This window comes from Canis aureus, chromosome 38 (assembly GCF_053574225.1).
Source record: "Canis aureus isolate CA01 chromosome 38, VMU_Caureus_v.1.0, whole genome shotgun sequence".
Taxonomy (NCBI): Eukaryota; Metazoa; Chordata; class Mammalia; order Carnivora; family Canidae; genus Canis; species Canis aureus.
The window spans coordinates 3,073,876-3,086,221 of record NC_135648.1 but is presented as its reverse complement, the minus strand read 5'-3'; the positions used below and the strand labels follow the sequence as shown (position 1 = coordinate 3,086,221).

The window sequence follows — 12,346 nt, the reverse complement described above, 5'->3', positions numbered from 1 at the left end:
AGGTACCTTTAGTGGGTGCAGGATGTATGCTGATAATTGGCTGCTGCTTTGCCAATGGCATAAGCGTGGGTAGTGTCTGAATAATGATGGTTTTTGCTGGAACGCCCGAGTTTGTGTGAGTCTTGGGTGCTGCTGGAAGTAATAAAGGCTTGGGCTGAATTGAAGGTTTTGAATTCATCTGAATTTTTTTCTTTGGAGTCAGTCCATTTTCTGGAAAAAATCCAAACAAAACACAAATCAATCTAAAAGCAATTAAGCAATTCTTAGAAATTAGATTCTATTATACACTTTTTTCTATACATAATCTTGACCTCTGAGTAACTGTCCTCACCTGGAGTTTAAGCATAGCTTCTCTACACCTAAATGGACTAAAGGAAAGTCCTTAATATGAGGTCTACTCCCTTTTTTGAGGTACAATTGATATATAACATTATATTAATTTCACGTGTACAATAGATTTGATATTTTTATCACAAAAGGATTTTACCACAAGAAGTCTAGTTAACACCTGTTATCCCACACATTTACAAATTTCTTTCTTGTGATGAGAACATAAGATCCATTCCCTGGGGATCCCTGGGTGGCGCAGCGGTTTGGCGCCTGCCTTTGGCCCAGGGCGCGATCCTGGAGACCCGGGATCGAATCCCACATCGGGCTCCCGGTGCATGGAGCCTGCTTCTCCCTCTGCCTGAGTCTCTGCCTCTCTCTCTCTCTCTCTCTCTCTCTCTCTGTGACTATCATAAATAAATAAAAATTTAAAAAAAAAAAAAAACAATCTTTAAAAAAAAAAAAGATCCATTCCCTTAGCAACTTTCGAATATGCAACACAGTATTATTAACTATAGTCACCATGCTATACATTACATTCCCATGACATTGATTTTAGAAGTTGAATGAGATCTTCCTTTTTAACCACACTGATGGTCACAATGATGGTTTCTGGTGTAATGACCACACTTCCCTTTGGGAAGGGGATATATGAACTGGTAAAAGAGAATAGCTAAAATCACTAAAGATTGAGAGGTAATAAATGTCACACCCAAATGGACTTCACAATTAGTATCTTTAACTGAATCTTTTGAATTCTGTCCCAAAGATGATGAAGCCTACATCTATGTTAAAGCATTTTTCCCCTATAAAGACAACCAAAGAAGATGATTTCCTGCCTCTCCTCTCCACATTAACTAACCATAGCAAAGAAAACAGGTCCACAATTTTAAAAACAAAAAGCCAGCTTAATAAATATGCACTTAATCCAATCTTTTCTTTTAAAAAAATGGAACTGAAGCTCAGTCCAAATTAGAAAGAACAGAAGTTAGAAGATGGAGTCATACCAGTTTTGCTAGGACCAATGATGGGCTTATCTTCTTTCAGTGGCTCTGCTAAGGAGGGACTATGAGAGCTTTCACCATATAAGGAAAGGGGAGACATCTGGGAAGAAGACGACAAATCCAACTCTTCCTGTAGCAAAATAAAATAATCATTAAAAAAGAAAGTGGCTTAGAGACAAGATCCATAAACAGAAAAGCATGCTAAGACAACTTCAAGACAAAGGTATGATATTATTAGAAACTGTATGTACTGAGTACTAAGGTACCACAGATAAATTAACATTATCCATCAATACTAAAGGAAAAAACTCAAATTACAGAGGATGCCTATGTCATCCTCTCATATTAAAGATGGGAATTACTGATCTGCTCCTACATTTCCTCCCACACACTTGATATTTACTTGGTTTCTAGCCATACATTTAGTATGTTATAGAACTATGATTAAAATGCCAATATCCAAAAAAAAAATCTAAATAATAAATAAATAAATAAATAAATAAAGCCAATATCCAGGATGCCCGGGTGGCTCAGCAGTTTAGCGCCTACCTTCGGCCCAGGGCCTGATCCTGGAGTCCCGGGATAGAGTCCCACATCAGGCTCCTGCAGGGAGCCTGTCCCTCTCTCTGCCTATGTCTCTGCCTCTCTATGTGTCTCTCATGAATAAATAAATAAAATCTTTAAAAATAAATAAAAAATAAAATAAGATGCCAATATCCTTTCCCCCAATCTCTTATTCAGTAGTCTTATAAGAAACTCAAGACAAATAATTCTTATTATTTTTATTTTTTTATTTATTAATGTTGCCTTTGTCTCAAATGTTTTGAAAGAAAGACAAACACTAAAAGAAACAGGGCTATTTTATTTAATAGGTGAGTTGTTAATATAGAGATGTATGAAGATAAGATTTTCCAAGTCTTTTAACATTCAGTGGATCTCATTTTGTTGGCATAAAGAAGCTTAACACAAGATAAAAGTAGCATTTCTATTCTGAGAGGAAGAGATGTCAAAATGCCATAATAATGCAATAAGCATACATAAATACGTCATGCCATCTTCAAAATAAGCTATGAGATTACTAAAAGAATAATTAAGAGAATACTTGTTTACTCTAAGCATGATGTAGGCCCCCTAAAAAAAATCCAGAAGCCATAAAGGAAGAAATGTGAACAACAGTTAAAATACTTTATAATGAAAAACAGACCATAAACAAAGTTCAAAAGTATATACTGGGGGAAATATTTGTCAAAAATGGACAGGGACTGGAACAGCCATTTCAATGAAAAGAAATGCAAATGTCAACCAAAGTCAAATTTATTTTTTTTAAAGATTTTATTTATTTGAGAGAGAAAGAGAGAGAGAAAGCATGAGCTGGGGGGAGGGGTAGAGGGAGAGCATGAAGCAGACCCCCCATTGAACAGGGAGCCTGACAGGAGCAGGGTCAATCCCAGGACCCTGAGATCATGAGCTGAGCTGAAGACAGATGCTGACTGAGCCACCCAGGAGCCCCAAGACATAAGATATTCTTTAAGAGAATGATTATAAAGGCGATACAACTGGGGAAATTGGTTCACCTAGAGAAATTTAAAACTAGATTCCTAACTAACACCACATATTAAAGTAGATTCTAAAGGTATTAAGAAATCTAAATGTGAAAGGTAAACCATATAGTTAATAGAAAAAAAATATAGGAGAATATCTTTTTGGCCTACAAGCAGAGAAAGACTTCTTAAAAAAGAAACTTTAAGGGATGCCTGGATGGCTCAGCAGCTGAGCGTCTGCCTTTGGCTCAGGGCATGATCCCGGAGTCCCAGGATTGAGTCCCACGTCGGGGTTCCTGCATGGAGCCTGCTTCTCCCTCTGCCTGTGTCTCTGCCTTTCTCTCTGTGTCTCCCATGAATAAATAAATAAAATATCTTTAAAAATAAAAAAAAGAGAAAGAAACTTCAAAAATAAACCGAAAAAGGCAAAGTGAAAAAAAAATGAATCTGAATACTCAATATTAGAAACTTCTACTCAATAAAGACTGCAAAGATAATAGATAATAGAAATTTAAAAGATATATGTAACATCTAAACCCAACAAAGTTACTACCTCAAACATAGAGGGAATTCTTGCAAATTAGAAAAAAAAAAAACAATTCTAGGCACCTGAGTGACTCAGTCAGTTAAGCATCTGTCTTCAGCTCAGGTCATGACCCTAGAGTCCCAGGATGGAGCCCCACATGCCTCTCTCCCTTTACTCCTCCCCCACCTCCTTTGTGCTGGCTCGCTCTCTCACTCACTCTCTCTCAAATAAATAAAATCTTTAAAAAAAAAAGAAAAGAAAAAGAAAAAAACAACTCAATAGAAAAATGCAAAAGACAGAAATAAACAATTTATAGAAGAAAAAATATCCAAATCCAAAAGGCTAATAAGCATGTAAAGAAATGGTCATGGACGCCTGTGTGGCTCAGCAGTTGAGCATCTGGCCTTCAGCTCAGGGTGTGATACTGGAGTCCTGGGATCGAGTCCCACATCCAGCTCCCTGAAAGGAGCCCACTTCTCCCTCTGCCTGTGTCTCTGCCTCTCTCTCTCTGTCTCTCTCATGAATAAATAATTAAAATCTTTTTTAAAAAGAAATGTTCAAAACAGTGAGTAACCAAAGAAATACAAATTAAAACAAAACAAACAAAAAATTACACCATCTGGCAAAAATTAGAAAGCCAGGCAACACTGAGCATCAGCAGCAAAGAGAAGCTACAAGGATCCTCAAGTACTGCTCTGGGATTGCAGACTACCACAGGTATCTAGAAAGCAAGATGGCAATACTTGTCAAATTAAGTGTCTACACTCTACCACTCAGCACTTCCACTGCTGGGCGTACATCCCGAAAAGAATTCTCACACAGGCCTATAAAAGGACATTTTTGATAACGCTCACTGATGTACGTAAACTACAGTGAACACATACACCAAGTGTTGGACAGTTAGATTCAACAAATTGACGTACAGAGAACAATATGAATTGATCTTAAAAATTCATGTGATGAGGGGCACCTTGGTAGCTCAGTGGTTGAGCAACTGCCTTCAGGCTCAGGGCATGATCCTGGGGTCCTGGGATCAAGTCCCTTCAGAGAGCTTGTTTCTCCTCCCTCTGCCTGTGTCTCTGCCTCTCTGTGTCTCTCGTGAATAAATAAAATCTTAAAAAAAATATATTGTGATGATTTTTAAAAGGAATACAGGGGTGCCTGGGTTACTCGGTGGGTTAAACATCTACTTTGGTTCAGGTCATGATTCCAAGTTTCCAGGATCAAGCCTCATATCGGGTTCCCCGCTCATCAGGGAGTCAGCTTCTCCTTCTCCCTCTCCCTCTGCCACTCCCCACTCCACTTGTGCCCTCTCTCTCTCTCCCCACCAAATAAATAAATAAAATCTTTAAAAACTAAATAAATACATAAAAGAAATACAAAGAGATCTAATATAACATCATTTATATAAACTTAAAATACGTACACAAAATTGAAATCAGTGAAAACAAGATGAACTTTTAGTACTGGAACCATTCTTTTGATAGTCATTTGGGAAAACATAAAAATTAGATTTGTATCTCATATATACCAGGATAATTTCAAGTGGATCAGATATTTAAATGAAATATAAAATCTTATGGGGTGCCTACGTGGTTCAATCAGTTGAGCTTCCAATTCCTGATTTTGGCTCAGGTCATGATCTCCAGGTAGTGGTATCGGGCCCTACGTTGGGCTTCAAGCTCAGCAGGGAATCTGCTTAAGATTCTTTCCCTCCCCCTCTCCCTCAGCTCCATCCCTCCCCCCTCATGTGTGCTTTCTAATAAATACATCTTTAAAAATAAATAAATAAAAATAAAAACTTACTAAAATTATGTGTTAATAGTCACTCAGGAAATATTTCTTACTCATGAATGGATCTAGAGGGTATTATGCTAAGTGAAATAGGTTGAACTGAGAAAGACAAATACCATATGATTTCACCTATATGTGGAATATAAAAAACAAATAAACAAGCAAACAAAATACTTCTTGCTGAATAAATTGACCTTAAAGCTACTAGATGGGGCAGATCAAGACTAACATCCACGCAGAGAGGTAGGCTGGTAGAGTGTCAGAGCCCAAACTAAGGCAGGTGGAGAGAGTGTTCACGTGGTGATGGGGGGGAACAACCAGCACGGGGAGTCAGAGCAGGGTGATAAGGGCATCAAAATTGGGTCAGCCTGGGATCCCTGGGTGGCGCAGCGGTTTGGTGCCTGCCTTTGGCCCAGGGCGCGATCCTGAAGACCCAGGATCGAATCCCACATCGGGCTCCCGGTGCATGGAGTCTGCTTCTCCCTCTGCCTATGTCTCTGCCTCTCTCTCTCTGTGTGACTATCATAAATAATAAATTAAAAAAAAAATTGGGTCAGCCTAATCTAGGGTGTCACAGCCCAATGAAGAGATGTTAAAAGAACACAGGAGTCAGTATGAAGGGAGTCACACTGGCCAAATCCAAGACAACACAGAATCTGAATAATTACAGAAATGGATTACACCCTGTTGAATAAAAGAAGAAACCATGAGTCCATACTGATTTAAAGAAGTAAATGGATAAACTTAAGCTCTGATGAGAAACCGGACTTTTTTAACATAATTTTAAAGTACTTCCTCACAGAATACTTATTTATGGCAAAGAGAGAAAGAACAACTTCACAGAGGAAAAGCCTGGCAGACATTACCTTAACAAAGTGAACAAAGTGAAGCTTATCAGTAATGACAAATTGAAATTGTGTGCCACTTCATCAAAAGTAAATGAGATAGACACAGCATCATCTTGGTGAGATTCCTGCCATGGGTACAAAACCTGAATCTAAGCCCTAGGAAACATCAGACACCCAACTGAGGGACATTCTACATAATAACTAGTCTTTAGTCTCCACAAGTGACAAGGTCATGGAAGTTGAGGAAGAATGAACCATTTTACCTGAAGAAAATGAAAGAGACAAGCCAACCATATACGATGCTTGATTTTACACGAGATGCTGTTGCCAGTCTAAGGGACATCTCTGGGACAACTGGCACAATCTAAGAGGGAGCTGAAGGCTGGCTGGATGAAAGTAATGTATCAACATTTATTTTCTGATGTTAATGGTTGTCTTGTGGCTACAGAAGGCACAGCCTTGCTTGTAGAAAGTAGACAGTAAAGTATTTGGGGGTGATAAGGCCTGGAGAAAATAAACGAGACATAAAGCTTCAAGAAAAATGACAAATTGAAGAAAAAGTACTTCTTAACTTATTTCACAAACTAAGGACTAACAATCCTAATATGTAATAAAACTTAGAAATTTGAAGAGAAAAAGATCAACACGATCCAATATAAAAGTGGACCAAAATTGAACTGATAGATCAATAAAAAAGAAATATAAATGGGCCTTAAACATATGAAATATTTGAGAAGATGTTCAACCACACCTAGAATAAAAGAAATAGAGAACAAAAGCATGCTGCATATGAATGATGGGAAAACTGGCCCTCTTCCACACTGCTAATCAGACCACACAACTATACAACTCTACGGGGGGAAATCTGGTTACGATCCACAACATTACAAATGTAGTCATCATCATCTCAACAACCTCACTTCTGGGAATATATCCCGAAGATATCCTGGCAAAAATATGAAGTGACTTATATAAAATGTTATTCACTACAGTATTATTTGAGCCTGGAAAGGACTGAAAACACCACAAAGGTTCATCAATAAGGAAATCACTAAAGAAAGTAAGAAATATCCACACAATGCAACACCAAGCAGCCATATAAAGAATGAGAAATATCCTGTATCCTAAAACTAGACTTACCTCCAAGATATACCACCAAATTAAACTAGCAAGATGCATAACAAAAGTATAGAGTATGCTACCTTTTGTGTAAGGATGGGTGGAAAGGAAAGAAAAGAAATCAAGCTTCTGTAAATATATGCTGTTATATACTTTTTGACTTTCAAATAAATTAAATTTTTTTCCAAGATTTTATTTGACAGAGAGTGAGAGAGAGCATACAAGAAGGGGGAGCTGCAGGCAGAGGGAGAGGGAGAAGAAACCCCCCCCAACCCCCAGGAGCAGGGAGCCCAAGTGGGGGCTCAATCCCACGACCCTGAGATCATGACCTGAACTGAAGGCAGACACTTAACAGTTTGAGCCACCCAGATGCCCCAAATAAGTTAAATTTTTAAAAATTAAATGATTTGGAGAAATTGTGGGGCCACAGAGAACTTCCAGTGGTAGCAATCAGAGAAAAGTTTCACAGAGAAAGTTCTTTTTGAACTGGGACTAAAAGAGGATGAATAGGAGTTTTTCAAAGGAAGGAAAAAAACAGGGCTATTCCAGGCAGGAGAGCATGTACAAAAACTTACAAGTTTAAGAGCTGAGATATGAGTGCTCTTATTCACTGCCAGGCTCTGAACAGTGTCTGGCATAGGTGCTAAATGAGTTGAAGAGCACGGGAGCTCTTGGGTAGGAACTGTTGTAGGGTTAGAAGTAAGGGGAATGTGAAGACAGGAAGGAAGAGTGAGAAACAAGACCAGAAAAGTAAGCAGGAGGCAGGTCATAAAGGGCCTAGTATTCCCGGAGTCTGAATTTCATCCTTGTAAGGGTTGGGAAGTCATTAAAAGGTTTAAGCAAAACCCAACACAATGAAATTTGTAATTCTGAAAGATTTCTCTTTGAAGATTCCTCTGCTAAGAAAAGTTGGGGGAGTCAGGAGACAGAGAGGTGAGTTAAAATCCTATTGACTTAATCCTGGTGAGATGATGATGTCCTGGCAGGGTTGGAGAAAATGAATCACAGAGACAGTAACTGGATTGAAATGTCCAGATTTCATAGTTGACTAGATGCTAAGTCTGCCAGAATGAGGATACCTCAATTTACAGCAGATATAATGTACTGAAATATTAATTTGAATTTTTCTTTGTAAATTTCCCCTTCCTCCATTCAAAAAAGTACCTAAATACTTTGGTATTTCCTTTTCCCACACTCAGAGCTTTTGTCTGGAGAACAAAAGCATTTTTAAGACATTACCAGATTTTTATAAAAACCTTAGCCCCATTCAAAGGTGGTACTAGGGGCCACCTGGGTGGCTCAGATGGTTAAGTGTTTACCTTCAGCTCAGGTCATGATCTCCAGGTCCTGGGATAGAGCCCTGAGTCAGCTCCCGGCTCAGTGAGGAGTCTGCTTCACACTCTCCCCTCTGCCTCTCTTCCTGCTCATGCATGTGTTCTCTCTCTCTCTCTCTCTCTCAAATGAATACATAAAATCTCCTTAAAAAAAGAAAAGAGGGCAGCCTGGGTGGCTCAGCGGGTTAGCGCCGCCTACAGCCCAAGGCGTGATCCTGGAGACCCAGGATCAAGTCCTGCGTCGGGCTTCTTGCACGGAGCCTGCTTCTCCCTCTGCCTGTCTCTGCCTCTCTGTCTCTCATGAATAAATAAACAAAATCTTTTAAAAAAGAAAAAAAAAGTAAAAGAAACAAAGGTAGTACCAGGCATTCCTGCATTAAGGAATCCATTTTAGGTTCTAGGACCAAGGAGTTACGAATCAGACCATTTTAGAGTCTTCGCGGTCCTCAAAGAACATATATTCTGACAGGCAGGAGAGAGGGTAGCAGGGAGAAAAGGCAGTAAGCTAATGAACAAAAAAATACTGGATAGTGGTAAAGTGTGAAGAAACCAATGAAACAATGAAACCATGAAGGCAGGAACACAGGGGAAAAGGGCAAAGGCAGAGAGGAAGAGCTTGTTGGCTCTCCCGAGGCCCCTCCTCGAAACTTGGGTTCCCGGGATTAAATGAGATCAGAAGGCTCACAGCCATGCTTCATAAATGACGACTGCCCCCTCCAGATGCGTATGTCCCAGACGGCATTAGAACCAAACCGTCAGGAGGACTGGCTACTTACAGGAACGTGCTGAGTTGAGGAGCAAGAGTCCACCGACTGAGGAGAGGACACTGAACCACTTGAGGAGGCTGGAGACAGTGGCTGAGCTTCTGCTTTCACATCTTTAACTGAAAAACATGGAGTAAGAATTTTCCCACTGAACAATATAAACTCAGAACCAAATGAGTAAGGAAGATAAAATCTACTCTTAAAATTCTATCATATCGGAAGCTAAGGTCACCAAAGTGTATCATCAAATGAAAATTCAAGATGCAAAAAACAGTGTATCCAGTATACTACCATTTATGTAATAAATTATATATGTGTACATGTACACATCTACTCCCATCTGCACTAATTCTCTGGAAGGAGAAACACAGCAAATTGGTAACTGTGGTTGTGTCTGGGGAGACCACGCTAGCTGAGGAACAACAGCAGAAGGAGACAGTTTTCTACCCTATTGACTTTTTGTACCTTTTAAATTTTTTTTTTTTTTTTTTTAATGATAGTCACAGAGAGAGAGGCAGAGACACAGGCAGAGGGAGAAGCAGGCTCCATGCAGGGAGCCCGACGTGGAATTCGATCCCGGGTCTCCAGGATCGCGCCCTGGGCCAAAGGCAGGCGCCCAGCCGCTGCGCCACCCAGGGATCCCGACTTTTTGTACCTTTTGAGTATTACACCATATGCAAAAAAATTATAGATTCCTCCCAAAAAAACTTTCAAAAACGTAAGAATTCAGAAACAATTATTTTGGAGAACATTTTTGACGATGCAATTAAAACTCACAAAAATGTCCGTATCTTTCGATAAAATGTATTTGTAAAAACTTATTGAGCAACGGCAGCCCACGCAACGTTCTCCAAACTTAGCTGCAAAATATCTACCATCCCTCACAATCTATAATGTGATTTTGCCCTTCATCAAGAAGTAGCATCTACCTCCCGTCTGTTTGAATCAAGGTGGGCTTCTGACTCCTTCAAACAACAGAGTATGAAGTAATGCTACATGAAGTCCAAGGCTGGGTTACATGAAGCAATGCAGCTGCTACTATGTGTGCTAGAACACCCACACCTGAACCTCTGAAGTCTGACTACCCTGAGACCACCAAACTGAAAGGAAGCCAAGCCACACAGAAAGGCCATGTGCAGGTGCTCTAGCCCACAGTCCTAGCCATCAAGCCATTCAGGCCAGGCAAGAGATGTGTGAAGAAATCTTTTTTTTTTTTCTTTTTGAGGAGCATGAGGTGAGTCTTAAGGTTATGCTAGCCCCCACCTTTCAAGCTACTCCAGCCTCCAATCTTCCCAGTGGAGGTCTGGACATCACAGAGCAGGGACAAGCCATTCTTGGTGTACCCTGTCCAAATTCCTGACTCACAGATTCTGGGAGCATAATACAATATTGTTTAAGACACTAAGTTTTAGAGTAGTTACATAACAACAATAACCAGAACCTTGGCCTTGGGGAGCCCATAGTCTGTGAGAGAAGACGGACATTGAGCAAGACACATAAATACATAAAATGGGGGACTCGGACATGCAGGGGCCAGGAGGACTGCATTTTGGGTGGGAGGATGTGCTGCTGACTTACCCACTATCACTCAGCTCTTAAGTCTACTTCCTATATATAATCTGTGATGCACAGTATTAAGACATGTCCCAGCTGGCTCCCTTTTAAGGCCTATCAATGGGGGATACTGGAAAGATGCTAAAGCGAAGAAAGGAGAGAGAGGGGTTTCTTCCTCCTCCCATCAGCTTCATCCCACAAGTGACAGTTTGTTCCAGGTCCCAGCTTCTCTTAGTACATCCAAATTTCATCCTACTTCATCAGGGCCCCTTAAAGACACTAGCATCAGCCAGGCGGTGTATATACATACTCTGCAGAAGTATGTATATCAAACGCAAGGGACCCCCCCCAATACCAACTTCCTAAGTTCTGATAACCCCAAGCCTTTCTCTGATTCCCTAAGTACTGTTTGGTTCTCAGACAGGTTAACCTCTTATAAAGATATTATACAGAATTCAAAATCGGGATTTCTGATATGAATTCTTTATTATGTGTCTGAAATATACTTATGAAATTCTTTATAACCACTTGGGCAAGACACTTACGTGTGCACTGCCACCACAGAAGCAGAGTATCTAGTCTCTAGAATTCTTTAACCCATCAAAGTAGGGCAGCCCCAGTGGCACAGCGGTTTAGCGCCGCCTGCAGCCCAGGGCATGATCCTGGAGTCGCAGGATTGAGTCCCACGTCAGGCTCTCTGCATGGAGCCTGCATCTCCCTCTGCCTGTGCCTCTGCCTCTCTCTCTCTCTCTCTGCATCTCTATGAATAAATAAATAAAGTCTTAAAAAAATATATTAAAAAAAAAACATCAAAGTAGCCCAATAACCCACCTACTGTTGACTATTACCAAATTACAAAATAAAATGGATCTGGTTAAAATTTTTTTTTCTTTTGGTTAAAATTTTTACCAATGAAATACATCATTACCTGTACAGAACTGGTTGTTGATGTCCCAAATGCCTGTTTCCCAAGGCATCAAATCCAAGTCAAAATCAAGATTATCAAAATTGTTTTCCTGTAGGTTTTAAATCAGCAAAAAGATATTAGAAAAGTAAAATATACAGATCTAGAAATCAAACTATCAGACACAATTTGTCATAAATAATATAATTGCTATTACCCAACCTAAAAATTTTTTCTAAGGGATGCCTGGGTGGTTCAGCGGTTGAGCATCTGCCTTCGGCTCAGGTCGTGATCCCGGGGTCCTGGGATCAAGTCCTACATCAGGCTCCCCGCATGGAGCCTGCTTCTCCCTCTGCTTATGTCTCTGCCTCTCTCTCTGTGTCTCTCATGAATAAATAAATAAAATCTTTAAAAAAAGATATTTATCTGTCTGGAAACTTAACATTAAGGCCTATTTTATGTAAGGTGAAACATATTTGTGCTTCTATATTCTGGCTCTTCCATGACTTCTCATGGCAAACTCATGTGTAGAAGAAAATAACACAATTTTAAAGCTAACAGGAGGGCAGTCCAGGTGGCTCAGCAGTTTAGCACCGCCTGCAGCCCAGGGCGTGATCCTGGGGACCCAAGA

At 40.0% G+C, this 12,346-nt stretch overlaps 1 protein-coding gene across 6 annotated transcripts in view; it reads right to left on the bottom strand.

Moving 5' to 3' along the window:
• Positions 1-12,346, bottom strand: part of ATF6 (activating transcription factor 6) — a 197,507-nt gene that overhangs the window by 170,104 nt on the left and 15,057 nt on the right. For 5 of the 6 annotated variants that reach the window (XR_013374340.1, XM_077887300.1, XM_077887299.1 and 2 more), the window contains 4 exons: positions 11,740-11,827; positions 9,270-9,376; positions 1,335-1,461; positions 7-210 (listed from right to left, as the gene is read on the bottom strand). Coding sequence is in view for 5 of the 6 variants with exons in the window: in XM_077887300.1 (XP_077743426.1) it covers positions 7-210; positions 1,335-1,461; positions 9,270-9,376; positions 11,740-11,827 (526 nt within the window). In the remaining variant the exon portion in view is untranslated. The remainder of the gene's footprint in view (positions 1-6; positions 211-1,334; positions 1,462-9,269; positions 9,377-11,739; positions 11,828-12,346) is intronic. The other variant, XM_077887304.1, reaches the window with a different exon arrangement.